Here is a 24,398-nt window from a genome sequence, read left to right as displayed (position 1 = left end):
ACAAAAATTATTTTGTCTTGCTTGTATCAATTTGGATTGAATTTCTGTTGTTGTAATTGAAAGAGTCCCGACGAAACAGTCCTAGAAAGACATATGACATAGGCTATGAGGTCCAATAGCTCATTTATGTATCCCTTCCACATTTTTCTCCCTTCAGGTATTTAGTGTCTTATGTGTTCATCTTTATTTTCTCATGGGAAATAATCTGATAATGTCTGTCCTTGAGGCAGCAGGGTAAATTTCTGTTACTGTGTTACTTTGTAGTCTCATATTTTGTCCTACAAAGATAGGCTTTGTCCTGCTAGAGGAATTTAGTTCAAAATAAGCAGGTGCATATAGACTAAAGGACTTTTAAAATGTATCAACCTGTAAAGGTAAAATTTCTAAGCTGATTCTAAGCCACAAAGCCTGAGTTAAAGTGTAAAAGACCGGGCATTGTAAAGTTTCTAAACTGCAAGGCCTGAGTTAAAAAGTGAAAGACTAGGTATTGTTAAAATTCCTCTGCTACCCCCAAAACCTGTAATCCCTGTAGCTGTTAGGACAATACCTGAACTGCCCAGTAAATATTCCTCCTGATCCTCTGGCTGTTTAATAGCTAAGGGCTCTGAGTAGCTCGGCACGTAGGCATCCAGGCCCTGAAACCAATCAGTTTGAATGTGTACCCCGCTTAGTAGTGACCAATCACCCCTGCCCAGTCTGTTCCTGCCAGTGAATGTACTAATCATGTCTCAGAGTTGTTGTTCAATTTTCCCGCGCCTCATGATGATTTGTTCTGATGTATGCAAAGCCCCCAGGCCCTCTCCAAAAAGTGTACTTAAACTCTGCTTGACCTCTGCTCTGGGCTCTGGGCTGCTATCCCTTCCTGAGTGAGCTTTGAGCTCCAGCATGCTGGTTCAATAAACTCCCTCCTGCCAATTGCATGAAGCCAGTCTCTTGTGTGGTCTCTTTCTCCGACGTTTCGCCGGACCCTTAAAAACCAAATTCAGTGTGTAAACCTTATTTGATTTCTGTTGCAAACAAACCTTTTTTTAAAATATAGATACTTTTATAATATGAAAAAATTGGATATTTTTAATTCAGTAATAATTTTAAAATATTCATTTGATAATATTAGCAGCAATTTTAAAAGGATTTTTATCTTTAGATATAAATATGACTATGTTTCTGAATAAAAAGATATAATGTTTGAGACTTGCTTCAAAATATTCTGGTAGATAAGGGACAGGAGGGAAGGGGATATGAATGAATAAGTTAGTAATGGTTGAAGTTAGGTAAGGTTTGAGCATGGAGTTATATTTCTCCTTTGTATGTTTGGAAGTTTTCACAATAAAAAGTTTTCCCACCTTTTTGTCATGTTAAAATAGAAAGCACATAATATTTACTATCTTAACCATTTTAAGTATGCAATTCATAATGAATTCATAATTGCTGCGCCCCTCCCCTGACTCAGGCAATGGCAAGGCCCTACTGAGGTGGATGGCGCAAGGCATCCATCCTCTGGAGGAGCGCAGTATGTTTCTGGGAATGGGCTGATTTGTTTTTGTATTCCTTTAATAAGTATAGTTGTGATTTCTCATATGACCATTAAGTATGAAGGAAAAATCATGACTTTCCCAATTAATGCAACTACTTCTAAAGCATAGATCTGTTTGCTCTAAATGCAATGATTCAGCTGTGGAGTGTAAATTGTTAATGTCTAATGAAAAACTCCCTGTATTCCTATCAAGGAAGTTTTTGAGAAATTAAATTAAAATCTAGAGAAGAAGAATTAATGTTAAGAAGACAGATTAGTGCTTAGTACTGGGCAACTTGTTCTTGTTCCTGTGCACAATGGTTTGTGCTCTTACTTTTGTTTGATTAAAAGTAATAACAAATCAACCACTTGCCGTAACCATGGCACCGGTTCCAGTCAGTAAGTCAAGAAAGAATAGTCAAGGTATAGGCCAATAGTTTGGGACATTTGTAACTATTATTAAAAGTTAACTAAGCAGAAACAGCTCAAAGCAAAACACGAACTGAAAGTACAAATGCTTGCTTATGCATAAGTCAAAATACATTCTTCTATTCTAATTGTAACTACGTAATATTTTGTTTCTTTGAATAATGATTACTGTTTTGTAACCACAAAGTACTGTAAGCCTGCCAAAATGAAAAGTATATATGATCAACTTCACAAGTAAAGATTGGGATCAACACCTTCACTTTGGTGTCTGTGTTGTTTCTCCACCCCCTCTTTCGCCGACTCCTCACCATCCGTTCGTCTCCTGAGACCCCCTGTTGGAGCTGGTCTCCGACACATAATGTTGTACATTCATTACCACCATTCATCTCCATAATTATTTTCATCTTGTAAAACTGAAATTCTATTTCCACTAAACGATAACTTCCCATTCTCGCTTTTCACAGCTTTGGCAATCACTAATTTTCTGTCTCTATGATTTTTTTTTTTTTTTTAGTAATCTAAATATCTCGTATGAGTGGAATCATACAGTATTTTTTCTTGTGACCAATTCATCCATGTTATAGCGTATGTCAGAATTACCTTCCTTTAAAAAAGCTGAATAATCTCCCATGGTATGTATATGCTATATTTTGTTTATCCATTCATCTGTTGATGGACATTTGGGTTGCTTCCATATTTAAGCTATTATGAATAGTGCTGTTATGAGTGCATACATATCTCTTCAAAATCTTTTTTTCTTGGGGCTGGGGCTGTAGCTCAGTGGTAGAACGCTTGCCTAGCATGTGTGAGGCACTGGGTTCGATCCTCAGTACCATATAAATAAAATAAAGTTATTAAAAACTTCCCCCATTAAAACACCAAGAAGCAGAATTGATGGACAAATGGTAACTCTATTTTTAATTTTTTTGAAGAACCACCATACTGTTATAATTTTTTAAAATATTTATTTTTTAGTTTTAGGTGGACACAATACCTTTATTTTATTTTTATGTGGTGTTGAGGATCAAACCCAGTGTCCCGTGCATGCCAGGCGAATGCGCTACTGCTTGAGCCACATCCCCAGCCCCACTGTACTGTTTTCTACAATGGTTGTACCATTTTAATTCCTATCAAAGTACACACAAAGATTCCAATTTTTCCACTTTCTTGCCAACACTTGCTATTTTCTGTTTTTCTTTTTTCCAATAGTAGCCATACAAAAGGGTGTGAGCTGGTGCCTCAATGTGACTGTAAGATGTAGTCTTGCTACATCGCTCAAGTTGGTCTTGACCTCTTGGCCTCAAGTGATCCACCAACTCAGCTTCCTGAATAGCTGGGTCATGCCACCAGGCCCAGCTTTTTTTTGTGGTTTTGATGTGTATTTCCTTAATGATTAGTCAAGAGTCTTTTCACTTCCTCATTGGCCACTTTTGGCTATTTTTAAATCAGGTTTTTTGAGGTTTTTTTTTTTGTTGTTGTTGTTGAGTTTTAGAGTTATCTATGTATTCTGAATATTAACACCTTATCAGAGAGACAACTTGTAAATATTTTCTCCCACTCTGTGGGTTGCCTTTTTACTATGCTGATGTTATCTTTACAACTTTAAATGTTTTTCATGAAGTCCAATTTACCTATTTTTTTTCTTTTGTTGCCTGTGCCTTTGATGTCATATTCAATAAATCATTGCAAAATTCAATGTCATGAAATGTTTGCCCACATTTTCTCCAAAGAATTTTATAATTTTAGATCTTAGGTTTAGGTCTTTGATCCATTTTGAGTTAATTTTTGTATCTGATGTGAAGTAAGGCTCACAGAACTCAGGGAAATACTTGACATTTAATTTTAAAATACATTACAAGGGATACAGATATACAGCCAAGTGAAAGAGGTATATGAAAAAGTATGGAGGAAATGGCATGAAATGTTTATGTCTTCTTCACAATCCTCCCCAACTCCCCACAATCCTCCAAGGACCTCCACATATTCAGCAGTGTAGAAGATCTCTGAATCCTGTGGCTCAGGGATTTTTATGGATACTTCATATCTTAGTCTATTTTCTATTGCTATAACAAAATACCTGTGACCCGATGATTTATAAAGAAAAGGGGTTTGTTTGGGCTGGTGGTTCTGGAGGTTGGGAATTCCAAGAGCATGGTGTCAGTTGTGGGAGGCCATCCGCGCACGTGATTTGAGTTAGCTCCCTGGCTAGGCGAGAGGCGCTTAGGCACATCTTATGTCCAGAGCTTTCCCCACCCTTCTCAGATCCAAGGGCTTGTCCATGTGGAGGCATGTCTGACCACTGCCCGAAGACCCAATCGTCGCCTCTGACCTTGGGATGCTGCCCCCTTTAATCTTCATTGGATGGGATTTTCTCCAGAATTTTTTATTCCCCAATAAAAGTCAACTCCCTGGCGTGTTCTCTCTCTCTCTCTCTCTCTCTCTCTCTCTCTCTCTCTCTCTCTCTCTCCTCTTCAGTAAACCTCGATACCACAATAGGTGGCTGGCTGGCTGGAGGCTGGAGCTAGGAGGAGCCATCCTGGAGCTGGTTTAAAGGTAATTAGAGTCTTGTCTCTTTAATTCAAAACTCCCTAGCGGTTTCTCATGTTTTGAACTTTCATTCATGAAGCAGGCGCTGGTCAAGGGCTAAAGTCAATGATGGACTCATGCTGCTTCAACTAATGGCAGAAAGCAGAAAACAGAAGGGCAAGCTGGCCCAGGGCAAGCTGAAGGGTAGCTTTACTTTGTACAACACATTCTCATAGTAACTAATTCAGTCTCCCAAGAGTGAAAACTTGATCTTGTAAAAAAATGTTAATCCATTTATGAAGGCTGTGCTCCTGTGATCCAAATATTCCCAATGCTAGTGCACTGAGGAAATCAGCTGGCAATTTTATTGAGAATTACTTGTGTATGATAAGTCACTTCTCTATTATTGCTTTCAAGATTCTCTCTTTATCTTTTGAAAATTCAATTATCTTATGTTTTGGTGAAGGTATCTCTGATTTTTAACTTAGAGTTCGTTGAGGTTTTGGGGTGTTTATAATCATTTCTCATAAATTTGGGGAAGTGTGTGGCCATTACTTCTCCCATTATTGAGCCCCTTCCTCTCTGCTCCTTCTGGACTCCTACAGTGCATAAGTTGGTTGACTTGATAGTGCACCACATGCCCCTTAGACTCTGTTCGCTTTTCTTCTTCTTTTTTCTATTTCTTAGACTCAATTTTCATTATCCTGCCTTTCAGGCCACTGTTTGTTTCTTCAGTCTGATTAAATCTGCCTTTGAATCACTTTAGTGAATTTTAAAAATTTCAATTATTGGGTTTTTTAGTTCCAGATTTTCTCTTTGGTTTCCTTTTAGGTTCTCTCTCTCTTTATTGATGTTTCCACTGTGCTCATACATGATTTTTTTTTTTTTTTAGTTTATCCACATCTTCCTTTAGTTCTTTGAGTATCTTTAACATAATTGTTTTAAACTGGTTTAAAGCAGAAATCAATGATCAGAATCCATATCCTAGATATTTGGAGGACAGGGTCATTTTTGTCCACTGTGGCTCCTGCTAGCTTTGTGCAGGGTTCTCCAGGAACACATGATCAACTACCTTTTATAGGACTGAGGGTGAAAATGGGTAGTTGCTACTGTGATAATAGCTTTAATTGATACAATTACGTAATTTATCATCTAAGGCTTCTCTTGCAAGTTTCAAGCCTTCTGAAGGCTCCAGAATTACAAAACTGTTAGATCAGTCAGATTTTACTAATTTATCTCTAGTCTAGGCTGGAAGACATATTCTGGTGTTTTTTACTCCATCATCTTCCCAGAATCCTAAAAAGTGTTTTTTCATACCATATATACAAACAGAGATTTGATAAATCGTGGTATAAAGGTGTATTGAGAATTGTAATGCAAAAAAATTATAAATGTAATGCACTCCACTATTGTCATGTATGTAAAAAATAATAAAAAATCATAAATGGCCTATTTGCCTATGGAAGGGAGGTAACATTTTCTTCCACCATTCTAAAGTCTCCGATTGGCACTGATATAAAAAAAAAAAGTTTACACATTTTAATACTTTTTTTTTTTTTTTTACGTGTACCCAGGAGGCCTCACAGGAAAATGAACACCCAAAGAAGTAGTTAGACCTGAATGCTTATATACTAGACTGGGCAAAGAACAGTAAATTGGGAACATGTGACAAGAGGTTGTGCTAGACTAGTTAACTGTAGAGAAGTGACTAGGAATATAAGGGTTAAAAAGATTTACTTGTGTATATTTCACAATTTCGGTCAGCCTTAACTTCCCATCTCTGGTGATAAAAATGTCTCTTTCCTCTTGGTACAGTGAGGTCATCTTTCACATGGGAATTTCATCTCCTGCCTTCAGGGAGAAAAAAAGGCCAGCGTGCCTTTCTTCTATTTAATGGCTTTAGGTGCCTTTAACAAAATAATCCATATGCCAGAGTATTTGTTTTGAGGTGATATGTTTAGAAGTCCTTCACCTACACAGTATATAAGTTCTTGTTCTCTCTTTTAAGTTCATTAATATTTTGAAGGCAATTTAAAAAAAAATTTAAAAGACTTTTCCCCTCACAGATGTGAGTGACTAGTGAAAATCAGATAGAAGTCATTGGATGCAGCTTGCAGGAAAAATCTTCAAAGGTGCTGGCTCTGCTGGTGGGTGAGCCTATCACCCTTACCTCTGTCTCCTTCTGCTGCCTGAGACAAGACTTGAACACAGAGACTAGAAAGATCCTCTTGTACCACAGCCAATTGAAGGCCAGAATGTGGGATGGCAGAGCCAAAGGATGAAGGTATCCACGTACATGATGACTGTGGATCTACCACCCTGGGATGCTTTAACTGTGTGGTGTGAAGTGATAAATACAATCAATACGAGTGTAAGTTATAGGTTATAGATTACTAAAAAATATAGATTACAGATATAAGATTTTGATAAGTGAGATAAGACAATTATAAAGCAAGAACTGTCGAAGGTCTAAGACTCCATTTTGCTGCCTTCTATTAAAAAAAAACTATTACAAGAGCTGTTTCTGAGAAACTGAAATGAAAGTTGTTTTCTTATAATATATTGTTTTATGTACTTCGTACCCCACAAAATGTAATCAACCCAGGAAGGATATGGTGGTCTTGGTGACCCAAGACTTTGAAGTAGATTCTCACCTGGCTAATGACCTGCTGGAACTCAAGATAAGGTTGTCTAACACCTGCTCAAATCCAAGATGCGATTGTCTTGAGTTGTTGTGCTAATTGCTGTCTTAATCTTCTGTGACTGGCTTGCTTGCATGACGCTAAGAGAAGTCCCTAAGCTATAGTTTTTGTCCTTAAATTCCCAAGACACAGGCCAGGAAGTTGCTTTTCTCCCACAGAGCTTCAGTCTCAATGGGTGGGAGACAGTTCCTGGCCAGGTAAATAAAGCTCTCTTTGGTTTGAATTAGGACATAAGAGTATTTTCTAAAGCAGCTCCCCATAACAAAACCAAACTTTAGTTTTAGATATTTCCCCTTAAGAAGCCATAAGTCCCACAGTCTCTGCCTGTTAACTCGCAATCTTGGCTGCTTTGAGAATAATGTGGGGTATTTTAAAACATACTAAGGCTTGGGCCTCACCTTCCAAGTGTCTGATTTTACTGATTCGTTCCCTAAACACTGACTTTGTAAAAGCTGCCCCTAGTGATTGCCCTCTGCTCAGCTGATTTCATGAACCGCGGGTTTCGTTTTTTTTCTGGAGCGCTAGTACCCTGGCAGGGCGGGGCTTAGGTCTAAATGAGTGACAGAGATCACGTAGGATCTTCTGGGGCCAACTAGGCCCCGCTCCCTCCCGCCCCGCCCCGGTCACGCCCCCGGCCACGCCCCCGCCCCGGAAGACACCCAAACGCGCCTCAGCCGCCTAGTCCGCTCTGAGAACGCGTAAGTGCGCCTGCGCAACGCTGGGCCCCGCGGGTCGTTTGAATTGCGTACCTGGAGCTGTTTCCCGCTATCCGGGTTTCCCACCGAGACTGGAATATCTACAGCTTGCTACCCAGCGGCCAGTGGGCCCTTTGCTCCCCTACCGGCAAGAGGTCGGAGTCTGGTGTTGGGGGGGTCTCTCACCTCGGAAGCACCGCTTGGCAGGTGGGGACGCGGGCAGCGCCGGGTGGGGCGGAGCACCGGTTGGAGAGGCCTTGGCTTGGTTTAGTTTGAGTGGTTACTTTGTTTGGAGCGGCCCCTTCTCACTTGTGCTGGGAGTGACTAGAAACAGTTATTTTCCCTCTCTCCGCCTCATTACCAAACTCAAACAGTGAAGGCCCCACCCCGCCCACCCCAATGCTTCTTTGGGCCCATTTTGAAATTACATTGATTTTTAAAAAATGCATATGTATTTTGCATTTTAAAAGAAAGTATCAATGTTGGCTTATGTGGAAATAATGTTTTGGTCTTAACTGAATTCTTAAGGAAATGACCCAGGTTATCCCCTGTACCCTGTTTTGGAATCCGTTGACTGCAGAAGGGTGGCTCTAAGACTCGTCAGTACTGTGCTTTGGTTAGAAACTGAATTTTGTAGAATTGAAAGGAATTTTTCTTGAGTTTTATACTTTCCTTTCAAGGAACATTGATTTACTCATATTTACTATTCTTGGATTCTGAAAATAAACAAATTTTTGTCTAGCTTTTCTTTTTCTAAAAAAATGTGTTTATATATTTTTTATTCAGAGACTTAAAGGATGGCTTCCTCAGATCTGGAACAATTATGCTCTTATGTTAATGAAAAGATTGGCAATATTAAAAAAACTCTGTCATTAAGAAACCTTGGTAAGTAAAAGATTCACTGACTTTCCATGTACAAAATGCATTGTGATTTTTGTTCCTCTTTAAATGATATCTTATGACTGATTAAGTGAATTGAATGTATGTAAGGTAATTTTAGATTTTGAATAGTGATTTTTAAAACACTACATCACTTTGTTGAATATTGCAGAGGATACTTGTGCTGATGAGCTAAATTTTCATTAACTTCATTACTTATAGTTTTCTGGTGTGTGTGTGTGTGTGTGTGTGTGTGTGTGTGTGTGTGTGTACACACCACTAGTAAGATTTGAAATGTATGTGGCATCCATGGTTCTCAACCTTAATATATATGCTAAAAGAAAAAGGGTGGGAGGGACAAAAAAACAACTGAAGTGGAAGATTCAGAGATGGACTTAGTCCATAAACCATCTCCCTGCCTGCTTTGTAGAAAGCTTATTCCTTTATATCACAGAAACAGCTAATTAAAAATGAAATTTTTTATATTTATAAATTGGAAGTTATAATCATCTTTGAAAATATCTTGACATGCTGGGAAAGGCTGATGTAATGAAAGTTCAAAGAAACAGATGATCCTTGTCAAGTCAAAAATGTTAAAAAAAAAAAAAAAAGGTTTCCCACATCCCTGTTTAGAAGTGTTAAAGATTTATTGATAAGGGCTGGGGCTGGGGCTCAGCCATAGTGCACTTGCTTGGCATGTGTGAGGCACTGGGTTTGATTCTCAGCACTGCATATAAATAAATAAAGGTCTATCAACAACTCAAAAATTTTTTAAAAACTTTATTGATAGATGGAATTCCATCTACTGGGAAGATTATGATGAACTTTTAGTGTAGTTTGTGTTATGAATTTATAGTTTAGAGCTATTTTCAAATATGAAATTACCATGTTGAATATGCTCTTTTGATTTACACATACCCTCCCAAGAACTATATTCTCAATCACTATTGAGAACTTCTAATAAAGTTCCTTCCTCCATTTTAGTTATGGTTCACATACTCTAGAAAAGCTATAGGCACTGTGTACTCAGTGTAGCAACCCCCATCATTTCACACATTAGGAAACTGAGACTCTCAGAAGTCCAGTGGCTTGCCCAGTTCCCCAGCTCATGAGTACTCAGTTGGAATGACAGTTTGAATCTTGATTTCCAGTGTAGAATCCTTTCTACTTCTATGCCAATTTTTTTTTTTTTTGGTGGGGGGTTAAAAATGATTTTTGGATTTTTAATAAGTTGCCTTGTTTTGATTATTTTTCTGTAGGCATGATTACAGTTGAATTAAGAGATATAATTTGGAGATCTGTAAAGTTAGATTCAACTGGCCACCAAAGCAGAGGCCAATCTGAAGCAGTCAGGCCTGTTAAACAGATTACTATGTACTGGGCAATTGTTATTTTGTAGATGGGGAGAATAATTTGTTTTCATAGCCTATTTATTAAAGCCAGGTAGTTTGTCTGCCATTTTGGCTACTATAACCTATTAGCTGACTACTATCAAAAGGAATGAATTTACTCAATTGATTATATTGCTACAAATCAGTAAAAAAAGACCCTAAAAATTTAGATGCCTAAAAGTTATTTGAGATATCAGTGCACAAGGAAGAGATATTGTATCCAATTTGCTTTTACTCTCTGAAATTATTCTCAGTAGAAATTTTAGAACTTTTTTTTTAACCTTAAAAATGGTCAAGTTTTATTTTAAAATGTGATAGCAAGATGGGGCTGTAGCTCAGTTGGTAGAGCGCTTGCCTAGCATGTTTGAGGCACTGGTTTGATCCTTAACACCACAAAAAAATAAAATAGAGGTATTGTGTCCATCTACTATAAAAAATAAAAAAATAAAAATAAAAACGTGACAAAGAAGAGGAGAAAAGAATTTTATATGGGTACTAGAAAACATTTTATTTAGAGTAATGGATTTATTACTTATGTTGGTTATTGTAAAGCCTAAAATTCATTAATTAATCATCAAAATCTCCATAGTTTGAAAAAGGCAAATTTTATAAAAAGGAGAGTATAGAAAATTCTAAGTAAAAGAACAAAATTAAAAGACATTCAAAATGAACTAATGCTCAGTGTGTCAGTAATGTCAAATGTTGGTGCTTTATTAAGAAATAAAATTGAAAGACTTGAGACATAAGTATTTATTAATTATATCTGTACTTGTATGTATATGTGTACAAAGGTCCCTCATTAAATGATGGGCATACATTCAAAGATATGCACTCAAAAGTGATTTTGTCATTTTTGCAAATATCATGCTGTGCGCTGACACTTACATTTTAAATTACTACATGCCTATGCTTTATAATGTAGCTATCATTATGCATAAAGTCCATCACTGACCAAAAGATCATTATGCCAAACATTGCTATATGTTATAAACTCAGAGAAATCAATGCACACCTCATATTGTTATGAATAGATAGACCTGTAGAACTAAAAAGAGAATCTTTAACAAGACATGTCCAATTAGACAATGATAAATGAAAGTTTCCACTGCTGAGAAGTAGAAAAATGACATTTTTTTTTTTTTTAAACTGCTGGAACAAGGGGGTATCATTTCCTGGCTTTCTGAGTGCTCCATGTTCTCCCTATGGTTCTTTCAGCACCTGCGTAGCATAGAAACCAAGGGCTCCTGAGCCTAGGAGAGGGAGTCTAGAAACAGATTGCAAGAACAGCGGACTCCTGATACTCCACAACTCTTATTAATTTGTTTTAATTGTTATGAGCTGAGTGTCAAAGCCAATTAGCGTCACTCAATTAGATGGAATAATATACTGCTTCTTATTATGATGATGAAAGGCAGTTAGCATTCACTGAGTGTTTTACTAGGTTCCAGACACAGTACTTAGTCTGTCTTCTATATACTTTCATACTGACCATAGGCCTAGGTACTGGTGTCTCTGTTTTCAAGTTTGGAGACTCTAGCCTTTTCAGTCTACTGCCTTTATAATCTACAAGTATGGCCAAAATATGCTTCTATTTATGTTTTTCATTGCTTTGTTGCTGGAAATGAAGACAGAGAGGTTTAATTATGACTGTAGGTTTTCTTTTGTGCTTTTGTTCTGCTCTTCATTCTTTTTTTTTTTTTTTTTTTTAATTCTTCTGTTTCTAAGGAGGAAGGGATTCTGGTTTTCCCATTCTCAAATTTATGAAGCTAGAGAGAGGCACTAGGAGGTGGAACTGGGAATATGAAAACTTGCTGCTTTATACATTTCTTGTGTGTGTTTCTTCTCTGCACCCTGGAGTTATCACTAGCCCATGACTTTTTATGTCACTGTCTCTTTTAGGACTTTTTTTTTAAATTTAAACACAGAAAAATTATTTTTTTATTCTGTCTTAAGGTTAAAGTCAATTTTTGACTCAAATAACACAAATATAATTCAGAAAGGAATTGATGAAAAGTTTGTTGAAGAAATGACAAATGTGTATTATAGCCAAGTACACATCTCAATTCACAGTATTACTCTTATTTAAAAAAATTTTTCATTTGTTCTAACTTTTTAGATAGTGTAAATATGAATCCCAGGCCTATATTACAAATTCCCATAGAGAACTCCTCTCAGCCCCACCCCAAACCCCCACACACATACCAGAGGACTAATTGAAAACACGAGCTTGTGATTAGAATTTGGGGATTGAACTTTCACTGAAGATATATCCTTTGAACAGGGGTCCTGGCCTCCTTTGAGATACTAATTTCCAACCACCTGTATTTTGAAGCCACAAAGCCTTGGATCCTATCCTCCTTAAAGTGAAATGCATCCACTTGATGATGTTGACAGTCTCCTCCAGCATCCCTCCACACTCCCTAGGTCAGAGCTGCTGCAGCATCAGTTCATGTGCACTACGAAGAGCGTCTGTGGATCCCTCTTCACATTGGAACCTTTGGGAATTTATCTTATTGTTAAGAAGGCTCAGTGAAGCCGGTAGAGGGGTGTTTATTTTATCTAATATTTGTAGGTGTTTATTATCATGAAGGAATTTGCTAAAAACAAAAGCCTCAGAGGATTCCTTGTATGTACCTTTCCCCTACTTCTCTCCCATGCTTAGAAATGACATCTGTAGAGTCTCTAGGAAACAGGTCCCCGGGCATGAAGCACCTCCAGTGCTTCCAAGGCAAAGCTATCTGCCCCAAGAGTTTGCATGGTTATTGAATGCTATTGTTTTTACATATACTTTGTTTTCTACTTTATATTTGTTTATAACAGGCCAGGAACCTACCTTGAAGTCAATATTAAATCAAATAGAAGATGAGATCATTGTAGTAAATGAACTTCTAAATAAATTTGAATTGGAAATTCAGCATCAGGAACAAACCAACACTTCACTCAAGGTACTGTTTTCCTAATGAAGAAACAAAGTAAAAAGGCAACAAATACAAACTCCATAATTACCAGCTAATCTGGAAGCATTCTTTAAGTTTATAATGTTCTTAGCTTTGTAAATTATTAATGGTGTGAAGTGCTGTTTGTATTTTATGATTCTGAGCACAGCTATTTCTTCATGCCAGTGGAATTGAACTTTACTAAAAAGAAGAAATAATTCTTGGTAGGTTTAATGTAAGCAAATGGTCCCCTGGGAGAGTGATGTGTGAAGAATACCTTCCTCAGGTGAGAAGATGTGGGTTCTCACAATGGCTGCCTTTGGCACCCTCTGCCATACCAAGAAAGCCACTTTACCTCTTGAGATCTCAGGATCTGCATTTAAAAAATAATACTGGGTTATTTCTTAGCCTTTTTTAATTTCTGTATTTCTACATTTTTGTAAAATGTAATATAAGGGTTCTTCAGTAAAGGAAAATTTGAGCCTCACTTATAAGTACATTTTGTTCTAAATAAGACTTCTAATTGACTTCAGCTAATAAAGGTGCTGTATACTTCCTAATGAAAAAATACTCATTCTGTACAGTAATTACCTCTTGGTGTTTTTAGGGCCATTGATGTGTTCAATGGGGCTGAATAACCTGGCCTGGTCCCTGTCAGACTTGTAATCCTTATGTAAAGACTTTTCAGCTATAGGAATGGGTATAATCATATCTATCTATATATGTATATGTATGTATGTGTGTGTGTGTGTGTGTGTGTATGTATGTGTATATATATATATATATATATATACACATACATACACACACACACATATATATATACACAAATACACACATTATTAGTCCACATGAAATTAGTGTCTATGAGCATCATTTAACTCTTCAAAAGAAAAGATGTCATGAATTCAAAATTGAAGCAGTATCACTATTTCAACTCTATTCTATCCAAGAACGCCCAGGATTTGTGGTAAACCTAGAGAATGTTCAAATGAGAACTGAAGGATATTTGGAATTTCTGTTTACATTATGATTGGGAGCCAGATAATAGGAATCTAATAGGTACAGAGTATTCTCATTAAAGTTTGCATAATTTCATTTCCTCAAATTCTAGCAGCAGTTAAAGATTTTTTAAAATTCAGTTATGATCTAGTAGAGATATTCATTAAGCTGGAATGTATGCATGATCACATGAAATCATTCCAAGCAGCATTTCGTAGTTGTCATCTGTGTAGGCATTGTCACTTGGTACTGTCATATATGTAACACTGGGGAATGCAGGTTAAGTTATCAAAAGCAGTTTATCAGAATGAAAAAAAGATCAGTCTTTCATCTATTTCTTAGTTGCTTCCCAAGGTTAAAGTGTTGGAAAGACTTAAACCTCAATCTTGCTTTGTAATGTAGTTATAGTGATTTTTCTCTGATGAAGTCTAGTAGGGAACAATATTATATCACTGTCCAAAAAGCTCTAGAAGCCAAAACTCTTGTTTATTATTTATTTTTTTTCCTCTGGTTTCGGGCATCAAACCTAGGGCCTCATACCTGTGCAAGCTTGGTGGTTCATCACTGAGCTATAACCACAGCCCCTAAGTTTTGGGTTTTTTTTAAATAAATATTGCTGTACCTAGTGATTTTTTTCCCCTTTCATTCTGTATCCTCAAACCTCACAATCACTGTGATTATGGTTCATAGTTTTTTTTTTGTCTTTATAATATAACACACAGGAAGGAAGTTAATGAGCATTTAAAAATTTTAGGAACTCTGTGAGTCTCTTGAAGAAGACTATAAAGATGTGGTACATCTCAAAGAAAATATTCCTTCCCATTTGCCTCAAGTAAACGTAACCCAGAGCTCGTAAGTATACTTACAATTATTTTTCTTGCTATCTGGATTTAAACCCATGAAAACAAATATCTCAGAGCCATTTTCTCTATCATGTGCTTGTTATTTTGTTGGTTGTCATCCATTTTTTTTTTTTTTTTGTCATGAGTAGTAGAAACTGTATGTCCTCCTATTTTCACCAGTTTTCTTATCCTGCATCTCTGAGGAATATTTTTCCCTACTTGAAGTGCGTTTTTGAAATAAAATATTGGTGGCAGAGAACTGGAGAGATGGGAAAGGAGAAATAATAGAAGACAAAACACAGGCCCTCCCAAATTATAAAGACAGAAGATGATGGAAGATCCTACTCAAGAGTCAGGCAGTGAGAACAAGGGAAGGAAGGGCAGACAAAACCTCAGAGAGGCAGAATGGACAGTGATGGCTAAGAGACATGAGGCAGGCTTCTGAGGGGCAGGCTTCTGAGGGGCAGGCTCCCGAGGCTCTCTTCTCACTCGTTCTTTCTCTTAGAACAGTTTCTCAGCCTCAGCCCCATTGCTGTTTTAGGCAGGTAGTTCCTTGTTGTGAGATTAGGGTTATGAGTAGCATCCCTGATTTCTACCCTCTGGATGCCAGGTGCATCCCTCCTCCATACCCAGTTGTGGCAATGATGGTCTTCAGACATTGCCAAGTATCCTCTGCAGGCATATTATCCCTGGACCGCTTTAGAGTAAGAATAAACTTGATAAATTTCTCTTCTGAAAAATAGCTAAAGAAACACTCAACTCTTTCCCTGCTCCTGTTTTGCTGTCCTTTCTCCCAGGAGTCCTATTGCCTAGCTCTTCATTACCACCATTCTTATGAAACTGATGGCTTGCAGGTCACAGAGAGGTTGAAGTTCCTCTAGCCCTGGTTCTGCTTTCCAGGTCCTGCATTGTCTACCCCTTTAGAGATGCTGCTTCTGCACTGTGGTTGGTTCCTTAGCTGTCATCCCATACTGACCTGGCTGCTTGCTTTCCCTCTGCCATTCCAAAAATTACAAGTGTCTCCTGAAGCTATTTACTCTTGCTTACCTAACCCTATTGTTAACGCTCACAAATGTGCAGCTCCAGTCATAACACATCTTAGTTCTAGTGATTTCGTGGCCTACTGGGAATCTAATGAAGGAAATATTTTCTCTTCGAACTTTGCAAGTCTAGGGAAGAACTCACCAATTGTCTTATTACTCATCACCCAACCTGCTGGTCCTGTCCTCCCATCAAGTAGCAGGGACTTGGCATCCTTACTTTGCCTCACTGTCTTGTAGCCATCACTGGTCCATTCTGCCTCTCTGGGGTTTTGTCTGTCCATCCTTTTCCTTATTCTTACTGCCTGACTGTATAAGATCTTCCATCATCTTTTGACTTTAAGATTTGGGAGGTCCTGTGTTTTCTCTTCCAGTATTTCTTCTTTCCCATGTCTTCTATTCTCTGCCACCAAAATTTTATTTCTAAAAAGTACTTTGAGTAGATAAAAAATTCCATGACCCAATTAAAGAAACAGAAAAGTTTTGAAATGTATCATATGTACAGAAAAGTGTTTAAAGTATTACTTTTACAAATTGAAGAATAATGATACAAACATCCGTGTGTCTACTAGCCAACTTAAGAAACAGAACATTACCAATACCTTAAAAATACTCCTAATGCAGACCCTCTCTCTGTCACAGAGGTACTCACTTTCCTGTCCTTGAGGATAATCCTGCCTTTGCATGTGTGTTTCCACAAATAGTATATTGTTTAAACTTGGAAAACTGAAAGGCAAACAGTGAACCTTGCCACTAGGAAAAGAGTTATAGTGCTGTTGATGGTAGAAGGTCCCCAGGAATGAAAGCTCTTCAGTGTCTCTGGTTGTGATCAGCATGCCTGAGAATTTTACTGCAAGAAGAGAAGACTAGTGGACAAGGTTATGAGAGAATACTAGAGAACAGAGTCATCACCCTATATCTTCAGGATTGTAGTATGTGCCAGACTTTAGACATCTGACAGGAATATGACAGGAGAATAGGAGTTCACTGAGGGTTGAAATTCTCTGGGGGTAGGTCAAGCAGAACCTTTCTGTAGGTTGAAATGATTGTTGTTGACTGATACAACAGGGCTTGCAGGAGCAATCTGGCACTTACTTAGCATATGGTGAAGACAAGCAAGTATAGGAAAAAGTAAGGCAGTTTCTCAGTAGAGTCTCACATTAGCATTCACATTAGGATGATGATATCTTCACATTGGGCATCTTTATCTCAATAGCCCACAACAGCCATTTGGGCCCACCTGATTGCTCTCTGTCTGGTGCTCAGCTGTAGTCTTGGGGATTCCCTATGCTTGCTTCTGTGTTGGATTTGTTGTTTCCTAGTGTTTTCTTTCTTGTAGTGGTCAAGCCACTATGGCCACAGAGTTTTGTTCCTTCCCTGGCAGTTAAACAGCCTTTCTTGAGCTACATCAGGCTTTTCAGTAAATAAATTTAGGCAGACTGAATATAGTGACCCGTGCTCATTGCTGGCAACAACTGACACAAGCAACAGGATGAATTAGAATAAATGGAGGTCTAAGATGAGTAATGTTGGCAGTTCAGAACTATGGAAGTTGGGAAGAGATGTCTAGCATATATCCTATGTAGTCTATGTTTCAGGTATGTGATTAATATAATTGTATTATTGAAGAATTGGGGACTAATTTTTTTTTTTAACATTTCCTTCACTATTTAATCTTAATAGTGAAGGGATAGGAAAAATGTTGGCTATAAAATTATTATAACAGGATGAGTCATGTGTTTATTGATTATTTTCAGTTGGGAAAAATTTCCAGGATACTGCTTAATTCTGACAATTATCTGTTCATATGTACATCTCTATTTTTTAGGGTTAAAGGGCCAGATCTTGACCCTGATGGACCAGTCAAAGTTGAGGAATCTGTACCCATAAAGAAGACTCCCAAAGAACAAAAAAGTATTAATAGTATTAAAGAAATGCTGTTTATAACTACTGAGGAGTTCAGTGGTGTTCCTGCGTAAGTTGTGTGTTTTTTTTTTTTTTTTTTTTTTTTTGGTACTGGGGATTGAATTCAACTACTGATCCACATTCCCAGCACTATTTTGTGTTTTATTTAGAGAGAGTCTCACTGAGTTGCTTAGCTTTTTGCTGAAGCTGGCTTTGAAGTCATGATCTTCCTGTCTCAGCCTCCCAAGCTGCTGGGATTATAGGCATGCACTACAGTGCCCAGCCCAAGATAGATTTTAATGTTTAACTCTTGAATAATCAACATACATGATTATTTGGATCATAAGGCCTGATTATATTAATTGTAATATGTGGAGTACAAATCCTAGTCTTATCTAAAATATTTTTGCATTGTGTTATGAAAAGGCAGGAAATATTTTGTTGAAAATGCTCAAAATCAGGTTTTTTTGTTTAGTTGTAAAAATCTCTTTTCATGGAAATTTAGAGATTTTGCTTATGTCTTCTCTAGGACCATTCTGTGATACAGATTTACTTAAGTATATCAGTTTTGTGGTAGTTTTAAATTGAGTGTGTGTGTAGATTTGAGAATTAGAACAGAGTACATGTGTGGTTTCCATTTATCTCTTGTACCACATCTTGTTGAGTCTGTACTATATTCTAAGCCCCTTGTCACTGAGGAGACACAGGAATGAATAAGACAAGATGCCTCCCCTAGAGGGAGGTTTTCTTTGCTTGTTACAGATGGCAGTAATGGGGAAGTAATTATGGAAATCCCTGCTCTTAAACTCCTAATTCTGGGGTTTTGTGTAACTTCTAAGTTTTATATTATGTTACATTTATTGTTCCTTTTATTACAAATAATATATAGAGAGTTAGAAAATATTTATTGTCAGAAAATAAAACTCATTTGTAATTCTACCACTCAGATAAGACATGGTATTTCTTTCTAGATTTTATTTTATTACACACACATAACAGGTATTTCTGATTGTTTTTACAATGTAGTTAAACTATAATTTACTTTTTTTTTAATCCGGAATTTTTTCTTCATTAACTATCACTGAAAACTTGGATTTTAATAGTTGTGTAATATTTCATTATGTAACCATCCTATAATTTATTTAAGGATTCCCTTTTTTTAATATAAAACTTTTAATTGGGTTGTTTATTTTCTTATTGTTGAGTGAAAGTTCTTTGCATATCTTTTCTTCTCTGGTGGTCCCATTGTGTGCCATACATTTTGTAATTGCCTCACAGTGCTTGGGTTTTCTGTTCTGTCCCTTGCCCCCACCCTCCGCAATATGGTTTGAGAAGCTTGTATTGACATATCTTCAAGTTCACTAATTCTTTGCTTAGTTGTGTCCGGTCTGCTGATGAGCCCATCAAAAATTTCTTCATTTCTGTTACAGAGTTTTTAAATATCTAGCATTTTGTATTGATTCTGGAGTTCTCTCTATTTACTTTACCCATCTGTTCTTGTATTTTGTTCTTTTTAAATTAAAGTCCGTAGAATATTAAACAGTTATTTCAATTAGCAGTTTGATTCTTCCAAAATCTGTTATTACTGAGTCTGCTTCTGATGCTTGCTTTGTCTCTTCAGACCATGCTTTTTATCTTTTTATTATGCCTTGTAATTTTCTGTTGAGAGGTTAGGCTTAATCTCCAGCACACCTTGCCTCCCCACCTCCACCCCCCCACCCCCCCAAAAAAAAAGCAAGCTGAATGGAGCGTACCTGGTAATAAGAACTGAGGCTTCTAGTAAGAGGGTTTTTGATGCTGTGTTTAGGAGCTGGGCTATTAATATTTGCTATAGAGTATTCAGTTTCTTATAGTTTCTATTGTTTGTCTTCCCTGTTGTCTTTGGATTCCCCTAGAAACTCCTTCTTGAATAGATTCTGACTTGTAGCTTGCTCAATTTTGATCCACTATTAACATTAGGGCCTTGTTGGCTGGTGGTAAACTATGGTAAAGTAGGAAGCATTATATCATCTGGTGGTTAATTCTCAGGCTTTTCGGTGGGTTTGACCAAGGTCTGACTCTGGTTTCTTAGCTAGAGGACCTAAAGTTCTGTGATTACCTCCCTCTAGGTCCCATAAAGCTCTGTTAGTTTCTCTTGAGGACAGGCCTTTGGAGAAGAGAACTGCTCTAGGTATAATTCACAATAGTTATTTTTCCTTGAGCTATCTCAAATGATTATGTTTTCCCTCATGCCATTAAAAGAAAATTTTTCTTTGAATTGCACCATTAAAAGCTGGGAGGGGGAAGCTATCTTAGAGATAAAACTAATGAGCATGGGGGGGCTCCCTAAGCTGGTCCCCAGGATTTTTTAGATTTCAAACTAATTCAAAATGAACCTTAGCGATTTATCAGTTACTGTTAAAATATTCTTGTAGTTACTAGTTCCAGTGGCTTCTCTTCCCAGGAAGCTGAATTTCTCTGTATTTCCTTGTGATTTCAGTTTGGGAGCCAATGTTTTGCCCTAGAACCTCAGTTCTCTGATGGACTGAAGAAGAGTTATGGTTTTAGTTTGTTCTTGAGAAGACTGGAAAGAGGAGAGGAGTTGAAAGTTCTTTACTATCAGAGTTCTACATCCCCATTTTTATTCCTATTAATAGTGTATAAATGAGAATACCCATCTTGTCTCAGCCTTGCTAGCATTACCTACTGTCTTAAAAATTATTGCCAGGTAGTCCCTGAAAGATATCTGCTACAATTTTGAGACAAGTATTGAGGCTGACATTTCTCTTTAGTCTTTTTTTGTTTTGTCACTCCATCATTTCCTTTACTGACAACTTTATTTCCACAGAATCAGTTTGACACTTTAATGCTGTTCATTTTTGCTTGTAGTTATTGCTGGTCATCACCTGAGCTACAGGGAAGAGCAAATGGCCATGAGGAGCAGTGGACAAGAAGTTCTTAGAAAATGCTGTGTGTAGGGGTGAAGGAAATTAGAACAGTGATGGTAGAGGACTCATTTTGTAGGAATTCATTATTTAATGAATGAGACACAATGTTAAAAGATTATGATCAAGAAGAGTATATTTCAAACATTGGACTTTCAATTATTAATTTAAAAGATTTAATTCTGAGAGTGGAGTTAAAGTAGAAAACATTGGCAAAGATGGGGGATGGGGCTGGGCTTGTAGCTCTGTGGTAAAGCGCTCGCCTTGCATGCGTGAGGCCCTGGGTTCGATCCTCAGCACCACATAAAAATAAAGAAATAAATAAAGATACTGTGTTCATCTACAACTAAATAAAAATATTTTTTAAAAAAAGATGGGGGATGGATTCAGAGGAAATAAAGTGATAATCAAGAGGACCTGGAGGAATTCCTAAGTGCATTGTGGAGAGCAATGGTATTCGAATCGAGATTGGAAATTGTGTTTAGAAAAAAACTGCTGCAGAAGTTTGGGAAAAAGAGGAATAATGAAAATGAATGCTTTTGGAAATATGAGTTTTCTCCTTTAAATTCCTTTATTATTTTATATTAAAGAACTTTTTTTAAAAAATATTTTTATTTGTTGTTCATGGACCTTTATTTTATTTATTTATATGTGGTGCTAAGAATTGAATCAAGTTAGGCAAGAGCTCTACCACTGAGCCATAACCCCAGCCCAATACTAAAAAACTTTTGATTGGAAAACTGCCACCTTGAGTAGAAACTCTTTGACAGAGTTCAACATGATGAACTCACCATGGGATACCACCTGTAAATTATTTGAGCTTATTTGTGCATCTTCACTTGGCCTTGAGCCAGGAAGATTTAGGTTTGGCATTGCAGACTATTTTGTGACTCCTCCCACTCAATGGATTGCACAATGCATGTGACCTCTGTCTTTGCTTTGCTAGGGAGACCACTCTCATAGCTGCAGAGTGGGGTGTAACCCATTGGAAAATGGACAGCCCACCTCCTACCCTATTTGGCAAAAGAACATCCAATGAAAAACCTTTGATGCTTCCCACATATAAAGCAAATGGGCTTTTGTTCTCTCTTTCCAGTGTGGAAGCTCGACCCCTAAGGTTGAAAAGCCGTCCCATCCCCACTTTCTAACATTATTTCCTGTGTCCTGTGGTTTCTTTGCTGTTTTTCTCTTTCTTAACTTTATTTCAGAGCCAGCTTGTTACTTGCAGAGGAACCCCGAATTTCATTGCCCACAGAGGACTCGGGCAAGAAACACAAAGCAACAGTTTGTTGAGGGGAGAATGAGGCAGATGATTGAGTTTGGGTTTTGGTGTGTCCAGAACCCTCAGAGTTGAGAGTTTCTGATTTTTATATTCTGAATCCTTGGTAACAGGACAGACAAACATGGAAGAAACAATTCTTTGAAGGACTTTGAGGTAGCCAGTAGAAAGGAGCATGGCTACAGACTGCTTTTGTGCTGAAATTCGGAAGCCTCTTATTCTTTATGTCCCCTCCCTAGCAGTTCTTCTTTGTCACTGTCATCTTCTTTCCTGTGGCCTTTTTAACCTCATCTTCCCTTCCGCCTCCCCCCCCCACCCCCCCCACACACACTGAACACATACTGTTTTCAGAAAATGATGCTACGGGTTGTATACTTTCTCAACATTGAAATTTTTCTTTGCATACATTTTTAAATGCCTAAATAAATACATCTTGTGGTTAGTTAGTTCATTTAAATTAGAATTTGCTTATTTTGAGTGTAAATATTGTATAGGTAGAGAATAGAAATTGATTAATGCATCCAGATATGAATTAGGGAAGCTAGGCACTGGTATGTTGCCACCTCAATTTAATTTTTCAGCTGTTGAGATGTGTCTGGTCTATTTGAGAGTTGATATAAATTGTTTTTAAAAGGGCTTTTAAAAAAAATATAAAGGATATTTGGGCCGAAATTGTAACTCAATGGTAGAACGCTTGCCTAGCATGTGTGAGGCATTGGGTTCAATTCTCAGCACCACATAATAATAAATAAAATAAATGTCCATCAATAACTAAGAAAATTTAAAAAAATATATATATAAAGGATATTTTGCTACAGTACAAATTTGTATTTTTCAAAGAAAGTAATTTGAAAATATATTTTTTTTACAGGTACATGAAATCCCGCTTGACCTATTGTCAAATCAATGATGTTATTAAAGAAATCAACAAAGCAGTAGTTAGTAAATACAAGATTGTACATCAACCAAAATCATCTATGAATTCTGTGGCCAGAAATCTCTATCAAAGATTTATTAATGAAGAAACAAAGGACACTAAAGGTAAAATGATATGCATATACATGTACCTGTCAACTGTTGGGAATCTGATTAATTATGAGCAGCAAAGGTGATTCTAGAAAATTCTAAATCTAGGTGGTTAAATCTCAACCAGGGCAGTTTTCCAGCTAACAACATTTGTCATGCTGGAGACATTTTTAGTGGTAGCAGCTGGATAAAGGGTGTTCCTGGCCTCTAGTGGATAGGAGCTAGGAGTGCTGCTCAAACACCCTACAAAGCATAGAACCGAGCCCAACATGGCTAATGCTGAGGAACACTGCTTTAGAGTCTGTTTTGAAACTATATCCAAAGTTTTGAGAATTAGAATTGTAATGATACTAGTTGGTCCTGCTTATATAGCACTTACCCTGTGCCAGAGAATGTGCTGAAGTCTGATCCTCACACATCCCTATATCATTTTGCAGATGAGAGTTTAACTTATCCTAGGTCATCCGCTTGAATGGTAAGGCTACTCCATTCTGTTAACCACCACCATATAATGCCTCTCGATAAGTGAATTGTTCAAGAGATACCATCAGGCAGCTGGTAATCTAATAAGCAGGGTCACCGTACTGAAATATGCAATTTTAGTAAGAATAATTAGTTTAGCAAGAATATAATTTTCTCACTTTGATTGGATAATGACAGTAAGAATGACTAATGTCATTTATATTCAAACTTTAATGCCTTAAAGACTCATCTTAAAAGTTGTCTTCATAAAAGTTAGCACTACATTTTTATTTTCAGGACAGTATTTTATAGTGGAAGCTGACATAAAGGAATTCACAACTTTGAAAACTGACAAGAGATTTCATGTGATCCTGAATATCTTGCGACACTGCCGGAGGCTGTCAGAGGTCCGAGGGGGAGGAATTACCCGTTATGTCATAACCTGAGACCCTTGTAAGCTTTGGAATTAAACAGTAGGGTATAGAAGCTAGTTCTATGATTTTCTTATATATAATTTCTTTAGCTTTTCATTTTCAATTTGTTTCTTATAGAAACAAGATCTTTTTGGATAAAGTATGTATATTTTAAAGGTCACTTCTTCTCAGCAAATATTTAATCACCTACCACATAAGCCTCTCTACTAGGCACATCATGGACTAAACTTGCTCATGTCTAGTTTTGTGCTAGACGCCGTGAAACGGGTATAGATGTGATATTGCAAGAAAAAGTCAAGAAGATGAAATCAAGGATACCCAGGCCCTTTGAAACTAAATGTCATTCATGTCAAATTCCATCAAAGGCATTTCAGCCTCCAGGTGACTTCCTAGAAGTGGATTTGAAGGTGGCT

General features: G+C 37.2%; 1 protein-coding gene across 1 annotated transcript; it reads left to right on the top strand.

The window, feature by feature from the left end:
• The first annotated feature begins 8,662 nt into the window (after positions 1-8,662).
• Positions 8,663-24,017, top strand: Ska1 (spindle and kinetochore associated complex subunit 1). Its single transcript, XM_026393796.2, has 6 exons — positions 8,663-8,750; positions 12,956-13,080; positions 14,828-14,925; positions 17,784-17,930; positions 22,935-23,104; positions 23,849-24,017. Exons 1-6 carry the CDS (start codon positions 8,663-8,665, stop codon positions 23,995-23,997), a joined length of 777 nt encoding a protein of 258 aa, XP_026249581.1. The 3' UTR covers positions 23,998-24,017.
• The last annotated feature ends 381 nt before the right edge of the window (positions 24,018-24,398 follow it).

This window comes from Urocitellus parryii, chromosome 13, assembly GCF_045843805.1.
Source record: "Urocitellus parryii isolate mUroPar1 chromosome 13, mUroPar1.hap1, whole genome shotgun sequence".
NCBI classification, from domain to species: domain Eukaryota; kingdom Metazoa; phylum Chordata; class Mammalia; order Rodentia; family Sciuridae; genus Urocitellus; species Urocitellus parryii.
Note: the sequence above shows the minus strand (reverse complement) of the source record. Positions and strands in the feature narration are given on the sequence as shown.

What these genes read in the sequence shown, in the direction of transcription:
- Ska1 (XM_026393796.2), top strand. Translation starts at nt 8,663, where the DNA reads ATGGCTTCCTCAGATCTGGAACAATTATGCTCTTATGTTAATGAAAAG. An exon ending in GTAAACGTAACCCAGAGCTC is followed by an intron (nt 14,926 to 17,783) that starts GTAAGTATACTT and finishes TCTATTTTTTAG; the next exon opens with GGTTAAAGGGCCAGATCTTG. An exon ending in GAGTTCAGTGGTGTTCCTGC is followed by an intron (nt 17,931 to 22,934) that starts GTAAGTTGTGTG and finishes TTTTTTTTACAG; the next exon opens with GTACATGAAATCCCGCTTGA.